The 18,666-nt window shown below is 34.7% G+C and overlaps 2 protein-coding genes across 2 annotated transcripts; both read right to left on the bottom strand.

The window, feature by feature from the left end:
- Positions 1-6,530: 6,530 nt before the first annotated feature.
- On the bottom strand, positions 6,531-9,342 carry LOC120140605 (truncated transcription factor CAULIFLOWER D-like). Its single transcript, XM_039155568.1, has 8 exons — positions 8,825-9,342; positions 8,601-8,679; positions 7,939-8,000; positions 7,757-7,856; positions 7,299-7,340; positions 7,179-7,220; positions 6,831-6,904; positions 6,531-6,640 (listed from the first exon to the last, which is right to left on the bottom strand). Exons 1-8 carry the CDS (start codon positions 9,004-9,006, stop codon positions 6,595-6,597), a joined length of 627 nt encoding a protein of 208 aa, XP_039011499.1. The 5' UTR covers positions 9,007-9,342; the 3' UTR covers positions 6,531-6,594.
- Positions 9,343-17,858: 8,516 nt separating this feature from the next.
- LOC120140600 lies at positions 17,859-18,171 on the bottom strand. The gene has a single exon (XM_039155566.1). The coding sequence runs from the start codon at positions 18,084-18,086 to the stop codon at positions 17,874-17,876; it is 213 nt and encodes a 70-aa protein (XP_039011497.1). The 5' UTR covers positions 18,087-18,171; the 3' UTR covers positions 17,859-17,873.
- Between the last annotated feature and the right edge of the window lie 495 nt (positions 18,172-18,666).

Here is an 18,666-nt window from a genome sequence, read left to right as displayed (position 1 = left end):
TCTGCTAATGCTAGATGAAAGTTTGTCATAGCATTCCCGTCCATCTCGTTCCATTTGATGTCATCTGTGAAAACCACCGGCCTTTCATTAATAGCCGCTAGACACCCGTCTTTCCTTAGGATGGCCTTCATCTTCAATTTCCACAATGAGAAATTTCTCCCATTGAATTTTTCAATATCAAATTTCGTTGCCATGGCTTCTTCTACGGATAGCTCCCACTATTTCACTATCGTGAATAGTTCTCTGGAACCTTCAAAAAATGGGTAAAACTTCTTATTTTCTTATGTTGGAGGATCCACCTTTTGGTGGCAACCACAAAGACAATAAGCAGATATACACACTCTAATCTAGCTCGGATACCAATGTTGCGGAGACGGCTATCGGATAGAGCAAAATCGCAACTGATAATTTGAGAAAAAAATGAAGATAAAGAGACACAAATTTTCGTGGAAAACCCCTAAAAATTAGGGTAAAAACCACTGGCAACGGTAGAAGAATTTCACTATGAGAAAATAGGAATTACAACCTCTATCGATCTACTAAGGAGAAAACAATGATAATTCTCTCTAGATAAAAAGGAGAAAACAACTCTCAAGAAACTCTCTAAAATCTCTCTAGTATTGGAAGAAAACTAGAATGCTTTGTGATGGTTTTGAAGCTAAATGAGCTAGGGTATTTATAGTTGAAGCTTAAGGACTAATTTGTAAATACCCTAAATTACAATGACTAAAAGTACATTTCTACCATTGTTAATTTTCAACACAAATCCACCCTTTTTGACATTTGTCATTCGGTGGATTAATTAAATCCAACTTTCCACCGAAAGTTGGTTTAATTTTCAACAATCGAGGCTCCATCGTTGACGGTTACATGACCAGATAACACAACGTTAGGTGCCACGTAAGCGTCGACGGCTACCTTCGGTACCCACTGGCCGAGAGGAATTATCTTCCTTTGGCCCCTGTAGTCCCAATTCACTCGATCCAACGACGGCGATATCGCTTTATCCGCTTCCACAGAGAAATTATGGGAGGCGATGACGCAGCGGTGAGTAGAGAATGCCGAGGCCGCCGCCTTTTAAATATGCGAGCTGCCATAGATGTCGTCATTTCTGGTGGCAATGTAGAGAAATCTGAACAAGAGTGGCAATGGAGGAAAGAAATTTTGAGAAGGGGTAAAGGAGAATAATCACATTATACCACCGTGAATACATATACATTCGTTATATCTGTTGCGGAAGACGGCTATCGGATAGAGCAAAATCGCAACTGATAATTTGAGAAAATAAAAATGAAGATAAAAAAGACGCAAAATTTACGTGGAAAACCCTTAAATAAAATAGGGTAAAAACCACGGGCAACGGTAGAAGAATTTCACTATGAGAAAATAGGAATTACAACCTCTCTCGATCTACCAAGGAGAAAACAATGATAATTCTCTCTAGATAAAAAGGAAAAAACTCTCAAGAAACTCTAAATTTCTCTAGTATTGGAAGAAAGCTAGAATGCTTTGGGATGGTTTTGAAGCTAAATGAGCTAGGGTATTTATAGTTAAAGCTTAAGGACTAATTTGTAAATACCCTAAATTTTAGTGACTAGAGTTTGTATTTTGCCCATATAAAAAATCAACAATTTCTACACCTAATTTTCGGTGCCTACAATTGTTGACAAATTTTTTTTTTCAAACCATGCACTTTCAGTGCATTGATTTTCAACAATCTCCCACTTGAAGATTTGATTGGAACAATCATATCTTCACACCATTCTTTCTACCATGTATCATCATATTGCTTACGTCTCTAACAGGCCACAAGAGGATCGACACCAAGTAAATTTATCAGTATTGATCGCCTTCGTCATGAAATCTGCTATGTTGTCTTTGGTATGGATCTTCTGCATATCTACCGTCCCTTCTTCCACCTTTTCACGAATGAAATGATACTGAACTCGTATGTGCATTTTCCTTGAATGAAATGCTGGATTCCTTGCTAGATGCAAGGCGCTTTGACTGTCACAAAACAGAGAGACATACTCTTGATTATGCCCAAGCTCCTCCAATAGCATCTTCAACCAAATTGCTTCTTTACTGGCTTGTGTAGCTGCTACATATTCTGCCTCTGTTGTGGACGTAGCCATAACTGACTGCAATTTTGAAACCCATCTTACAGCTCCACCAACAACTTTGAACACATATCCTGTAGTAGATTTGCTTTTATTCAAATCCCCTGCATAGTCAGAATCTACATACCCATTGATTAATAAGTTTGATCCTCCGTAACATAATGCAACATTTGAGATCCCTTTGATATATCTTAGGATCCTCTTCACAATATTCCAATGTTCTTTTCCTGGATTCGCCATGTACCGACTAACCACTCCCACTGCTTGTGCAATGTCTGGTCTTGTGCATATCATAGCGAACATTAAATTTCCCACTGCTGATGCATACGGTACTTGAGACATCTACATCCTCTCTTCTTCACTGCTAGGACTCATACTGGAGGATAATTTGAAGTTAATAGGAAGAGGGGTAGAAATTGGCTTACAATCTTGCATGTTGAATCTTGACAAGATCTTCTTCAAGTAATTCTTTTGTGAAAGCCAAATCTTCTTATTACTTCTGTCTCGGTGAATTTGCATCCCTAGAATCTTGTTTGCTGATCCCAAGTCCTTCATTTCAAATTCCCTAGCCAGTTGTGCCTTCAATTCTTCAATATGATATTTGTTGGGTCCTGCAACCAACATGTCATCCCATACAAGCATATAACAAAATCGTTATCACCAGACCTCTTGAAATAAGCACAAGGGTCTGCATTAAGTCTGTTGTATCCAAGGCACATGATGAAGGAATCAAATCTCTTATACCAACACCTCGGTGCCTGCTTTAGACCGTATAGAGATTTGTTCAACCTACAAACCAAGTTTTTCTTTTCTTTTTCTTCAAAACCTTCAGGCTGGAGCATATAAATTTCTTCTTCAAGATTTCCATGAAGAAAGGTTATTTTAATATCTAGCTGCTCTAGATGTAAGTTCAATGTAGCACAGATTGCCAAAATTACTCGAACTGTTGTTAGTCGAACCACAGGAGAAAATATTTCATTGAAATCAATACCTTCCTTTTGAGCATATCCTTTGACCACCAGTCTTGCACGATACCTCTCAACTTGATCGCCACCATTTCGCTTGATTTTGAAGACCCATTTGTTACCAATTGGCTTCCTTCCTTGTGGTAGTGGCACAAGGTCCCATATATTATTTTTATGAAGGGCTTCGATTTCTTCTTTTATTGCCATCATCCATAGTGAATCATCTGAACTGTTTATTGCCTTCTGGTATGTTGATGGCTCACCGTACTCTGTTAAAAGGCAGTATGCAATATTACCTTCTATAACATAATCTGAGTGCCAATTGGGACATCTTCTCACACGATCTGATTGACGAGTTGTTAGAGCTTCAGAACTCTCTGGTTCTTGTTCATCATGTGCTGGTTCTGCTTCAGAAGAATCTCCTTCTTCAAACTCTTTTGCCACATGTATCTGAGTAGTCTCTGACTTTTCAGCGCTATCATCGTCTTCTTTTCTTTGTAGTTTATCCTCTACAAAGATAACATCTCTGTTGATGATCACTTTGCTTGGTGTGGATCCCACAAGTTTGATATCCTTTACCCATCAGCTTCCCTAGCAGTTGTGGAGCTCGATTCACCAAAATAACAGGCGGTATTGACTGCTTCTGCCCAAAATGATTTTTCTAGGCATGCGTCCCTCAACATTGCTCTTGTTCTTTCTAACAAGGTTCTGTTCATCCGCTCTGCCACTCCATTTTGTTGAGGAGTATTCGCCACTGTGAACTGTCTTTTGATGCTTTCTTTCTTGCAAAAGTCATCAAATTCTTCGCTTGTGTATTCTCCTCCATTATCTGTTCTGAAACACTTGATCTTATTTCCATAATCAAGTTCCACCCGCACTTTGAAGTTTTTGAAAGTTGAAAACACTCTGACTTCTTAATAGGGTGCACCCAACATCTCCTGGAGTAGTCATCAATAAATGAGACAAAGTATTTTGCTCCACCTAGGGACGTTACTGGTGCTTGTCATACGTCAGAGTGAACCAATTCTAGAACACTTTTCCCTCTAGAATTTGATGTGTTGAATTTCACCGGTGCTGCTTACTTGTTATGCAATGCTCACAAAGGAAGTGATACCTTTGTTAAGCCTGGAAGTAGCTTTTGCTCCACAAGGACTTTCATTCCTTATTCTGACATGGTCCAAGTTCTGATGCCATAGCATTGTCGAATCTGAACTACATGAGGCAACAGAGGCTTATGCTTCTACCAAAGTCTCTCTCTTCAGCATGTACAAGTTTGCAGCTATCTTTTCGCCTTTCAGCACCACAAGCGCTCCACGGAACACCTTCATGATTCCTTTTGTGTTTCAATCTTGCTTGCATTATTATCCAACAATCCGTAGGATAATAAATTTTTCTTCAGCCTTTCACGTGCCGCACATCTCGAACAACTTTAATTGTTCCATCATACATCTTCAATTTGATGGTTCCCACGCCAATGATTTCTAAGGCATGATCATTGCAACTATACACAGATCCTCCTGAGACTGGTTCATAATGATGGAACAATTCTCTTCTTGAGGTCATGTGATATGTTGCTCCCGAATCAATGAGCCATATGCATATCTTTTTCTACTTCCACGGGGTTGACGCTTCACAACATAGAGCATCTCCATCATCTGAAGTGTTGCGGTATTGCCTTCTGGATTGGAGTTTTTATTTAGACTCCAACAGTCCTTCTTCAAGTGACCATTCTTTCCACAGTTGTAACACTTTAAATTCTTCTTGCTTCTCGACTTCAATCTACCATGTTTGTGACTGCTGCTTTGGCCACGTTCTGTTGATCTCCCTCTCATGGTTGTCAACGCTTCTGCTTGTTGCAGATTTACTTGTCTGTCTTCCTTGTTCTTGCACCGATTTCTTCTTGTAGAGCAGCTGCAACGTCATCGAAGACTAGACTGGTGACATTATTGTTTGTCAAGTTGATGATGAGTTGATCATATAAATCCGGTAGACTTTGAAGTAGTTCACACGTCTTGTTCTCCTATTTTACAGCTTAAGGATGTAAGCTGAGAAAATAAAGTGTTCAGTGTATTTAAGTGCCGTCACTGAAGTAGACTCTGGAAACGGAGAGTGTACAATTTCTCTTAAGGAAATTTATTGTGCAACGATGTGGCATCGTACAGTTTGGTGAGATGATCCCATATCTCCTTAGTTGTCTTCTTCTCCTCGATACTTGACAATACTTCATCTGCTAATGCTAGATGAAAGTTTGCCATAGCATTTCCGTCAATTTCGATCCATTTTGTCGTCTGTGAAATCTACTGGCCTTCGCTGATAGCTGCTAGACAACCGTCTTTCCTCAGGATGGCCTTCATTTCATTTCCACAATGAGAAATTTCTCCCATTGAACTTTTCAATATCAAATTTCGTTGCATTGCTTCGTTTACGGATAGCTCCCACTATTTCACTATCGTGAATAGTTCTCTGGAACCTTCAAAGAATGGGTAATAACTTCTTTTTCTTATGTTGGAGGATCCACCTTTTGGTGGCAACCACAAAGACAATAAGCAGATATTACACACTCTAATCTAGCTCTGATACCAATTGTTGCTGAAGACGGCTATCGGATAGAGCAAAATCGCAACTGATAATTTGAGAAAATAAAAATGAAGATAAAAAAAGACACAAAATTTACGTGGAAAACTCCTAAATAAAATAGGGTAAAAACCACGGGCAACGGTAGAAGAATTTTACTATGAGAAAATAGGAATTACAACCTCTCTCGATCTATCAAGGAGAAAACAATAATAATTCTCTCTAGATAAAAAGGAGAAAACAACTCTCAAGAAACTCTCTAAAATTTCTCTTGTATTGGAAGAAAGCTATAATGCTTTGGGATGGTTTTGAAGCTAAATGGGCTAGGGTATTTATAGTTGAAGCTTAAGGACTAATTTGTAAATACCCTAAATTTTAGTGACTAGAGTTTGTAATTTGCCCATATAAAAAAATCAACAATTTCTACACCTAATTTTCGGTGCCTACAATTGTTGACAAATTTTTTTTTTCAAACCAAAGCTGAACAAGAGTGGCAATGGAGGAAAGAAATTTTGAGAAGGGGTAAAGGAAATAATCACGTTATACCACCGTGAATACATATACATTCGTTATATCAACATAGCGCTCCATTCAAAAAGTAATAATTTATTCACATATATAATACTTATAATTAGAATTATATCTTTTATTTGTAATTTAAAAGAGAAATATATCAAATATGATATACTCAAAGAAAATTTAAGAAATTCATATATATATATATATAAAATGCGTGGATGAAAAATATTTTATTAAAAATACATAATCATAATTCTTGTATATATCTTGCTCTGAGATGCGGAAATGTTGTTCATAAAAAGCCAGGGCAAACAATAGCCGAATGGCTCGTGTCACTGTCAGCGCGTGGAACCCTATAGCGGCGGCGGCGGCGGCGGCTGCAGATGCATATATATATATATACTTATATATCCAAATCACATTGGGAGGTCTGTTTCGTTAAAGAGGTTTTCTTCGACGATCCTGCAGTATTCCAATTCATGCTTTTAAAATTACTTTAATTCATGCACGGAAAGCAGCCTCAGTCTGGCTAGTAAATGATACATGAATTATAATAATTTATGTTGCAAGGATTATATTACAATTTGATGCTCATATTTAAACATAAATATCGAGTATACTTATTTGATTATTGGTAGTTAATTATTATTACCTTTGCTGGAGCACGCTGCAAGAATTTTCACCCACAATTCTTGAGCTGGTATTTCCGTCATCTAACTCTTTCAACTTAACCTCAAAATTCACAGTAAAAAGAATTAACTTCCCTTTTCAAACTTAATGTTTCATTGCTAAATACATATTAATAAAATGGATAATTATTTGGTATATTTATGTAGAATTTTTTTTTAAAATTTTATCAGCAGATTCATAGATGGCAAAATTATTTATTTTTTATTATAAAATTAATTAAAAAGCACTGTTGTTTATAAAACTAAAAATCTCGGCTCCAAATATATATGAATAATAATCCATTATATAAAGTGTACAACGGAAGTCTCACTCTTTTCTGGAGGCGACTGTTCTCCTCTTGCAATTGTTTGTGCTGCGTTGAAACATAAGATATCATTAGTTTGAATTTCTGTTCAATATGCCATTTCTGTACCGCGTGTTCTCCACTTACCCGTCTCTTCAGCAAGGTGGCGTGATCCGAAACAATGCGTCTCTGTTTAATACACAAACTGCATATTAATAACCGATGTATGTATGTAGTGTATGTATGAATGCATATTAATTCCATTTCACTGAAGGAAAAAAACCTAGGTTTCCATCCTAACAAAACTGTCTGTTATAAATTTTAAATTTCTATATAGTTTGTATTTTTTGTATTGCTGATTTTAGTTCACAAGCTCGAATATAAATTAAATATTATGTCAGTCCATGTACATGTATATATATATCATATATTACAATACTTGAAATTCTTCATTTTCTTAAAAAGTATTTATATATAGTGATCATTTATACATAAAATTAGATTTTATTGAAAAGACAAATACTCGTATCTGATAAATTATTCGAACACAACTAAGATGAAATATATAGGCATAACTTCGTTAACCCTTTTTTTTTTCTACGGACCTTTCTTGAGCGGACACGTTCAACGCCTACTTTCAACTGGCGCTCGAGCTGTTTCAACTCTCTCATGCCTAATGCTAAGATGTCTTCTCCAGATAAGTGCCTGCAAAAACACGAAAGCATTTGATACTTAGAAAACATGGAATATATATATGAGTGTGTATTGCCACGACAGTTGTACGTACTTTTGCCTGGCTTCCAAGGTGTTTATGGATCTCTTTAACTCTTCAATCTCGCTCCTCCAAAACTGTGAACATCAAGAAAGTTAAAAGCTGTTTAACACATTAATTATATGGTCAAAATAGAGTTTTAATAATAAAAGGAGCTACTGAAAACCAGTAGCATTACAAAAGCTGCTGTACAACCAGCACTAGTAAACATAATCTGGGATGTCATTTTCACTTTTTTTTTTTTTTTGCTCCTTGGCAAGTATGATGAGCTTTCATCTTCAAGCTTTCTCCAAACAATTTATACAACCCCGAAAAGTCCTTAACGATTCTAAAACTGAGAAAAAAGAAAGACTTAAAGCACACAGATTTCTATGTTACTGATAATGTCCATACACAAACTTTATGCTGTCGGTTCTTGAGAACAAGTTGCCTTAAATTTCACAACTTAAACCATCTACGTTGTCCGGACTTTTCATGTTTTTAGAGTACTTGCTACTATATATCTATCCAGAAACATATTCAATGTCCACCTGAAATTAAGGTAATATAGCTAAAAATGACACATATTTAACAGAAATAAAGTTTTGAGAAGACACAATGCATGATTTGCTCTTATTGCTTTATGATAATAAAATCTGGAAAAAATAAAAGCTTGACCAGAAATCATCAAACAATACCTCCATGGTTCTAAATTGAGGATTACTAGAATCAGGCAGCCCTACTTCCCTTCTATACTTTGCAATAGTCCTATCCATGCTGCAGAAATTAAAATATACTCAGATCAAAGATAAACATATAAGAAAATGCATTGGGTTGGGGGGGGGGGGAGGTGGTAAGGATTTAAATACCAGTTCATAGCATCACGATAAATCGGAGAAGTAAATGGGAGAATTGAACTTACTCATGACTGGCAAACTGGTAAACCTTTCCTGAAGAAGAGAAGATAAGCAAGGCAACTTCAGCATCACAGAGTATGGACAGCTCAAAAGATTTCTTGAGGAGCCCATTTCTTCTCTTTGAGAAGGTGACTTGCCTGTTTGTTGGGTTCTCAATTCTTTTCAATTCAACCTTTCCTCTCCCCATTTCCTTTGTATCCACCTAAATCAAGTAAAAAAATTTGATGCGTACACTTCAATGTTTAGCCATATTTATAAAAGAAATGAGAAAAAAAAAGAGAGGGAGAGAGAGAAAACACAAAAGAAACGGGTATTGATTATGAAAGATAAAGATATGTTTTCACATTGCATGCAAGCAAAAAGATCGAGCTTACCATCATCCAATTAGAGCATAGGTGTCGAGAGTACGTTGTCAGTGGCTTTGTGGGTGTTTGTTTTTCGAGTTAGGCAAAAACGAGACGACTCTGGTGACACGGCCTCACTACTCAAATGCCCTATAATAATTCCAAATATTTCTCGATTCCCTTGAACAACTGGGTCATTATGAGCCCCATCGTCACCACCAAAAAAAAGAAAAAGAAAAAGCATAAATGGTATTTATCTTTTAACTTTTTCTTCCTAGTTATCTAGTTGAAATGGAATAATACCCCAGTTAAGTCAAGTTGAAAAAAAAGTTTTTAACTTGATTTAAAAATGATAATTAAAATTTCATTTAAAATCGAATCAAATTTTAGTTTTAAAACCTGACCTTAATTCAAGAAAACATTGACCTTAAAAAAATGAACTCCATATCAAAACCAATTATATAAGCTCAACTAAAGTTTAGATTAAAATAAAAACAACTAAAACATATTAAAAAACTTTATTAGACTTGCGAAATATTCATGTAGAATATTATGATGCTGAAATTTAAATTATAAAACTTCAACTCAGTTCGAAAATGATCAAGTAAAATTCAAAATTTATTAGATCCTAGTTGTGTCTTGCTTGCTTGCACCCTTATTATTAACATTAAAGTAGTACTACTTTTAAGAGAGATGAACAGGGAAGCTTTTCAAAGGTATTAATCAATAAATAACATAACCTTATTCTAATATAATATCAAAGAAATAAAACCTTAATTGAACAAAAGAAAAAACATGTATAAGATGCAATGTCTAGAGCATAAGCATTCCCAAAAGCTATGATGTACTATAATTTCACTCAAATATGCAATAGTCACAACGAAACTCCAATCATAATTTGACTAATATTAGATATAAAATGAATGGCCTACGTGCATCTGATAAGATTGATGCTTTAACCATGGAGCATATACATTATATGAGATAGATAAGGAACATGACAGTAACTGTGAGATATAATTACCGACTTAGAAGTGATCGATATAATCCAAGGATGAATATAAACACTTCAAAGAAAAGTTAATAATCAATTGATGTGAAATATTGTTAACGGGTACATTTACAAACATAATATGGTGGAGTAGCGCATATATAAACCAGCAATCAGCCTACAGGGATGGTCAGTAGAGAGCTATTGGGTGCCAGTGAACCGATACAACATGCAACCTGTGTCGAACAATGTGGAGTGTGGAGAGTAGCAGAAACAACAGTCCCCTGCGAGGCATTTTCACAAACAATGTATGGGTGATTCGACACGTATGGACCATGGTACAACCAAATGATTCTGGTGAACCCAAGGAGAGACCAACACGTGTTATGAAAAGCGATTGATAAAAAACGTGGAATTGGAATCGGGATTGGAGGGTATATTTTTTTTCCATCAAAGTTGAATAGTGAAGTATCGTTGATGTCCTTTTTGACAGGAAAAGTTGGAGAACAGTGAAGGCGACGATTCAAAATTTTAGGGACTTCGTAAGACAGGTGTCAAGGTTTGTTTTAAACTTTAGATGATCGGAGGCCCCAAAACGTAGCTCAGCCACAAATCTGGTGAAGCTCCTCATCATGAATTTTAGTGCTCGAAACCTTGTACAACCACTCATGGTTTTTTTGCTTTCATGTCATTTGTCTGTATACCAACCAATCTGAGGAAGTTTATTGTTGGAAAATATACCCTAAAATCTAAGGAAAGATGTAAGGGAGGAAAATGTAGAAAATTATATGATCATAAAATAAAGGGTAAGTATACAAATAGTTTTCGACTATAAGATAATATTTTGTTGAGTCTCTTAATTATTAAAAATTATAAAATTATCCCTAAACTATAGGAAATTGCTTTGTTGAGTCATTCGACAACTAAAAGTTATAAAATAGTCATTCGACTATTCATTATGTTTCAAACTCGTCTTTTTCCAATAAAAATTAACGGTCGTTTGAGCTAGACGTTAACATGCTGACTGAGATATGATAGTTGTTTGAGATTATGAGATCAAATTTTATCATATATTAGTCAGCAAGTTAACGTTCAACTTATATTGTCATTAATTTTTTAACGAAAAACGATGAGTTTGGAACATAATGAATAGTCGAGTGACCATTTTGTAACATTTATAGTCGAAAGACTCAACAAAACGACTCTCTATAGTCAAGGAACTAATTTGTAACTTTTAATCATCAAAGACTCGAAAAAACAATATTTTATACTCAGATGATCGTTTGTGTATTTTACCCTAAAGTAAAATGTTAATATGAATTCAAAACGTTGCAGGTACAAATCCCAAGAAATTAAGGAATAAAAATTAAATCATATTAAAACGAGTAAGATTCTTGTCACACCCCCAATTTAAGGGTCAGATTGTAAGTTTTTAAATTTATAGGTAGTTTTAGAAAGTTATAGGAAATTCAGGGACATATCCCTGAATTTAACCATTTTTTGTTAGCAGAGAACAAAATTTTATTTCCCCAATTTGAAATCGAGCAAAAGGGGGAATAAAAATTAAATCCCCAAAATTGGAAACTCTCTCCGCTACCCTGAACTGCTACCATCTGGCCAGCGGTGTCATGCACCGCCAGCACCATCGCGATCAGTGTCGTCCCCCAATCACAATCCCTCTATTTATTCATCGAAACCACTGCCAATCGACGTGGAGAATCTTGAGAAGCTTCGTCATAACCTCGTTTCGGTCACCCTTCGATTTCGTCTATCACGATTGTCTGTGGGTCGCTCCGCCATAAGCAAATAGATAGTCATCCCTCGCCGAGCAAAACCACGACGACAAATAGTTAAAACTCATCATTGTTAGCTGTGAATCAACGTTCAAAAACCCGCGGGAGAACCAAGTTATCATTTTTGTTTCAACTGATTTCGCGTCGATCTAGAGCTCCAATGACCTCACCGCCATAGTCGTTGGGCTCCCCATCTAAGTCTAAACAAAACCTAGCCCGTGGGTCAACGTATCATCATCGTTTACTCTGTCGATCATCGTTGGGTAAGATCGGTTCTATTTTCGGTTATTTGGTATGGTTGATGGCTGTTTTTTGTTAAAAAAAATTGTTGCAAATGATGTGTAGATGCTCCTGAAATAATTGGTCGATCACCCCGACCTTTGTCACCGTCGCACGCGCTGCCATGCACCGACAGTGCACGTGGGGCTCTTACACGTTTCAGGAAACCTTCTAGAACTGGTCCAATCGGTCTAGACCGGCCCGATCCGGCCAACCCAGACTAAACTGGGTCTGTTTGACCCAAACCGAGTCAACCTGACTCGTTGACTTTGACCCGACCCATTGACTTTTACCCGACCTGTTGACTTTGACCCAACCCATTGACTTTGACCATAGTTGATCGTTGACTTTGATTTTAAAAAAGTCAAAATTTTATTAAAAAACATATTTTATGTTTTTCGACGTGTTGAGTCCGAATCCAAATTCCGTTTTACCAAATTTGCACTCGATAAGTCGTTTTTCAATGCTTTATCTTCAGATTCAATTTGGTTTGTCGATTAAGTTCAGCTTCTGACGTAAATTCGTTTGCTATGTATATGAGACATTATGAGACGTGAAATTAAAGTTTGAGAGCGATCAAATGAAGTTTAAATGGTCGATCGATATGGCTCGTAAATCGAGATAATACTGTATTACTTTTTGTATGCCTTATAGCACAATTGATAGTTGGTAAATGCATGAATGAGTTCTATTGATCTTATGGATATTGTTGATTGAGGTAAACTGGTATGATTACGATAAGAGGATAGTAAATTGTTTAAGACTCGAATAACTCGCGTAAGGAATTAAAAGTTAGATAAGAAATAAATTCAAGTTCAATGATTAATCAGTAAATCAATTGAATTAAAGATCTTTAAACTTTGTTTTTTTTCGTTAAAGGTTACATGTCGGATATACATGCATAAAAAATTACGAAAATACCCTTAAGTTGTAAAAATGGTATGTGTTGACCCTGATAGTGGAATTACCCCGAGAATTTGTATTTTGACCAGATAAAATTAATGACGCACCTGTTAACTCCTAATTTATTTGGAAAATATCTTATAATCAGTTTTAAATCTCAAAGAAAGAACAAGGCCTGTAAACTCTGATTCTTGAATAAACACTTGAAGCCTAATTTATCGAAAGTGATGCCACTGACAGAATTAAATGAAATAACGATAATACCCTTAAAGTGTAAAAATGACCATAGATGGCTATCACAATGGAGACGACCTGAGAACTCGTATTTTGATTCACTTGAACCTCAGAATCACCAATTAAATTCCTAATCTATTTGAAATGCCCATGAAGTATAAAATGACCCAAAGTATGTCCAAGTCCTGGAATAACTAAATACCCTCAAGCTTTGAAATGAATAAATCAACCTCGAATACCAACTGACCTAAAATTTCTATTTACTAAGCAAACATTCGAAGACTAAATTATCGAAGGCACTTTACACGTATGAATTTCTTGAAATGACTAAATTATATGACCAATATGAACTGAATTGAAGTATTATATGTATATGAATTGAGGAAACGGTCGAATTACTCCAGAAAATCCGAAGTGATCGGGATAAACTTAACTACCAAATGACACAAGTACCCTCAAAGTCCTATAATTAAGTGAATGACTTAGATAAGTCAGGAAATCTTGATGAACTTATATGTTGTATCTTCTATAAGGGTTTTGAACCGAGAATCAATCACGCCGACATTTCTTGATATCGCTGCAATACAGAAATGAAATAAATAATAATGGAATACATGTTTGTCTCCCTAAGATCCATTCAACGATGATTCTGATGATGATCAGTTCGACAAGAGTTGCCAATATTAAAGTGTGAATACCCTTGAAGTGCATCGATTTGACCAGTTGACAGATATCACAGTGTTGGGATTTGTTCAATTTGACTTAACTTGATATCCTGATAAATCGACACGAATATTAAATACCATGAATCATTGTCTCACCCTTATTAGATCAAATTACTAAGAATTCTCTAAGAACCAAATGTCCAAAATGCCCCTGATTTCCTGAATAATGGAATCACTTTTGTCATACCTGACATCTCAAGTAACTCTGGTGCAAAAGATTCTGAGTACATTCCTGATTGCTTAGTGCTTTCGAAAAATATCTGAATACTATATGATCTTGATAAATCACTTCATGAATGACTGATGACTCTGTTAGCTGTCAAACCCTTTTTTATAGGAATCTTGATTATGAAATCCTATTAAATTACAGAAGTTTCATGATCCCCACTTGATAATTGCTAAGTACCTCCGGAAAATAACTTGATCCTCTAGTATGTTCTCTATGTACTACATGATTGTTTTATCCGTTTTGAAATATGTTTCACTGAAATTACTGATTTACTGATTTACTGGCTTATGAACCATGGCTACATTGTATGTGTTATATGATTACCGTTTTCATTGAAAATATAATCATTCCTGATTTATGGATCATGGGATCCACTGGTTACTACTTGAATTGTTTTATTGGGACATTATTTGGGTAGGCTGGAGTATGGAGATTCAGTTCAGATCAAGATGGTAATTCCTTACGGACTTAAGATGACCCTTGGGTAGGCTCCGAGGCCCCGAGAAACTATCTTGGGTAGGATCTCATGCCCCAAGACACTCCCTTGGGTAAATCATTGGACTACAATGGTGTACGGGTGGAGGACATTTATGTGGTTTATTTTATTATCACTCTTACGAGATTTTACTGGATCACGATCCTGATATTACAGTTTATTGTTAAATCTGATTTATATTGGATATTGTATGGGTAGGATTTTGGAGTATGGAGGTTCAACTCTGATCAATTTGATAATTACTTATGGACCTAAGGAGACCCTTGGGTAGGCCATACCCCAAGGTACTCCCTTAGGGTGGCTCCTTTGATGTGTGCTTAGGGTAAGTTCTTATGGATGTAGTTATGGGGAACTGCACAACGGTGTTTGGTTGGAGGGCATTACTGTAGTTTTAAAATATGTTTTAAACTACTAATATTTTTAAAGAATCTATATATGTTACTATGTTTTGTTGGAACACACTCGACATTCTATTCTGATCTCATGAACTTGGTCCTTTGAATGTTTCCTATGAACTGAAATTTTCATGTCTTTTACTCGAATAAATATCAATGGAACCTCAGCTCATCCCAAAAGCCTATAGACGTCTAAATCAATAAGGAAAAATTTATGTTTTTCCATTTATCTGCATGTCCTTTAGCATCACTTAGTAGTTTTGTATTACTGAGTTTCCCAAAGCTTACTCCTTTACTTTCTTTTTCAGGTTAAAAGAATTGATCTGGTGCAACTATCGACATCTGTAATGGGAGTTCCATTGGCTTGGGTTGAAGAGTACGGTACAAGTGTAATTAGGGGCATGTATGTCACATTTGATTTTTATACTGAGTATGAACTTGTATTTTACATATAAATTGTTTTATGGTTTTACACGTTTTAACAGAAATTTTTTAATTTTTCTAGATTTTTATTGTGAGTTGCTCCGGTGGTCCTAATGTGACACCTCGGATCGGGTCACCCGCATCGGTATGAGGGTGTTACAATTTTGCATGAATCAAGTGATTTTCGTAGTATATGAATTGTTGTTATTCTTTGATATCTCAGATTTGATCATCGTGAATGCAAAAAATATAAACATTTAATATTAGATGATTGAAAATTATTTTAAAACAATTGCTACTTTATATTTATTCCATATTAATAAAAAAAACAACGAGCCTGATTCTAAAATAAAACGGTAATTAGAATTCAAGTATCACATATACAAGTCTAAACAGAATCGCGATTGTTGTCCGACCGACCATCATCGACCAGCATAACCCTATAAATCATTAAATAAATTAAATTAACTATATTCTAAATTAAATTAGATCAGACCCATGAAACCAAACTATCATGGTTCAAGTAAATGCAAGTTCTTTCCTGCTCAAGACAAAGTCCCTCGTGGGAGAAGAAAATCAAATTATATGGCTTAAAGTAAAAGAAAATAAAAAATCATAAATTATCTTCATTTATTTTAAGTCTCTAAATTATTTTTGATCAAAATAAATATTTAAACTACCATAAGTAACCATTATAAATCCTGTTATTTTTTCATTTAAAATATATCTTTTGATTAATAAGATATTGATATGTCATATAAAATTAATTACTTATTTTGATTAAAATATAATTTAAGAACTTAAAATAAAAAGAACATAATTTATGGACTTATTGAAACTTCTTTCTTAAGGCTAAGCCCAATCAAGTAGGGGGCTCAAACTATAACTTTTAACTGTTAACCCATAAGCCCAATCCAAGTTGATCTATTTTCTAAGGGGTTAAAATTTTTCCGTACTATAATTCATACTTAATTATTTTTAGTAATATAGTTTTAAAAAGTTAAACTTATTTTTAAAGGATAAATTACGCTTTAAACTTATTTTTAAAGGGTAAATTACGCTTAAGATTACTTAATTATGAGTATGAATGATTATAAGTTAGGTTAGATTGAGTTTTTAGTTCATCCGAATTCAATCTGAGTATAACACTCTATTTATCATCTGATTTGATCCAAATTTAAGGAAATTCCATCTGATTTGAGACTTGACTTAACTTTTGAGTAAAAATCTATACTCAATCATACATATGTCATTTCTATTAGGTAAAATACGAACATAATTAAAAAAATAGAGAGATATTATAACAATTATCTTTAAATATATAAAGGTCAATTATAGTATTATTTTTAGTTGGACTAGGTCAATTTTTTTTACCATAAACTTGAACCAAATCTTATCCTTCAAAAAACTTGATCGAATCAAACTCGTTTTTTCAAAAGAAAAATGTATGATCATATAAGGTCGAGTCGAATTTCATCAAGTTCGTTTCAAATATTCATCTCTAATTATGTGTTTGATGATATATCATTCAAATAAAATATTTACTACAAACGTGCCACTCTGTTGATAAAATTAAAATAGATATCTAATGTAACATAATATAACAATAATTTTAGTTTCAAAATGTAAATATTTTATCAATTTTTTCATAACTTGAAACAATTCAATATATTTAACTATTTATATTTAAAAATTCTCCAATTTTAGTGTTTTTTTTTATAACATTGTCAAACCAAACGAATCAAAATAGTAATTAAACTATAACCCGTAATAAAATACAATTAAACTATTATTATAGGAATAAAATAACAAATCATCTATAAGAGAAGAAGAAAACAAAAAAAGCAAAGGCTAAAATAATGTTTAAATATAAAAAATAAATAATTTTAAATTAAAATATTATTATAAATTTTAAAAATTAAAATTGGTATTACATCAATTACATTATTATTTTATTTAACCGCAAAAATTATTTTAATTGATTTTTTAGAGAAATTTAATTGATTTGCTTAATCGTAAGATATTTGGGGGGGGGGGAGTTTTAGAAGAAGATGATGGATCGTTTGGGGTTTGCAATTGTAAAATTGAGATCCTAAATTGCCTGGAAAGAAAGAACATTGCAGTTTTGATTCGATCCACATGGTTTCATATAATCTATTAGAACCATTTTAGCAGATCAAAAAGAACATAAATGAAAAGATCCCATTGAAACAGAAACAACAAAGTGTTACAAAATCAAACATCATTGAGAAGCATTGATATGAACTCCGATGGCGATACAAAATATAGTAATGAGACCAAAGTAGATAATAGCATGTACAACAATCGAAGCTCCACTGGTGTGCATGTTCCCGAACTCCACAACCTTGTTCCGCCCGGGTATTTGAAACAGCAGTCCAGGACAAAGCAGAACGAACAGCACCGTCGCTACTAACACAGGACCCCAATCTGCCATCTTGCCGGATAGAATAAAAGCTTTGAAAAAAAGTGAAAGGGATGAAGAGAACGAGAGAGTAACGGAGTCGGGGGACTGAGGAGGAAGACGAAATTAAGAGGGTTTTAACTTTTTGCATACATTATGGATGCTTCTCGATTGTCGTGATGACTTGACACGACGCACGAGCAATACATGTGAAGCTGTTTGTTTTTTCTAATTTTCCAACGGCTGGGATTATCTTGGGAATAGAGACGAGTATTCAATTCACTGAAATCGAATTACGTGAAATTTCTTTTTGAGATAACCAAATGAATTGACTTATTTTGTGGATCATTTGAAATTTTAGCGAATCCAATCAAATGAAGGATTAATTTATCATTATAGCTATGATTGTTTGGATTTCTTTAAGTTCACAAGTTGAAGGTAGACGCGCTCGAACTAATAAATCGAAACACAAACAAACTGTCTAGAAATAAAAAAAAAAACTAAAAAATAATAAATCAAAATTAAAAACAATTTAAAAGAAGAAGAAAAAGTTTAGCCGGCGTAGATGCGGATGCCGACGGCCAAAATGAGGATAGTGAAGAGCACAAAGAAG

This window comes from Hibiscus syriacus, unplaced genomic scaffold, assembly GCF_006381635.1.
Source record: "Hibiscus syriacus cultivar Baekdansim isolate YM2019G1 unplaced genomic scaffold, ASM638163v2 tig00110788_pilon, whole genome shotgun sequence".
NCBI lineage: Eukaryota > Viridiplantae > Streptophyta > Magnoliopsida > Malvales > Malvaceae > Hibiscus > Hibiscus syriacus.
The sequence above is the reverse complement of the archived record's forward strand: the minus strand, read 5'-3'. Positions and strand labels throughout refer to the sequence as shown.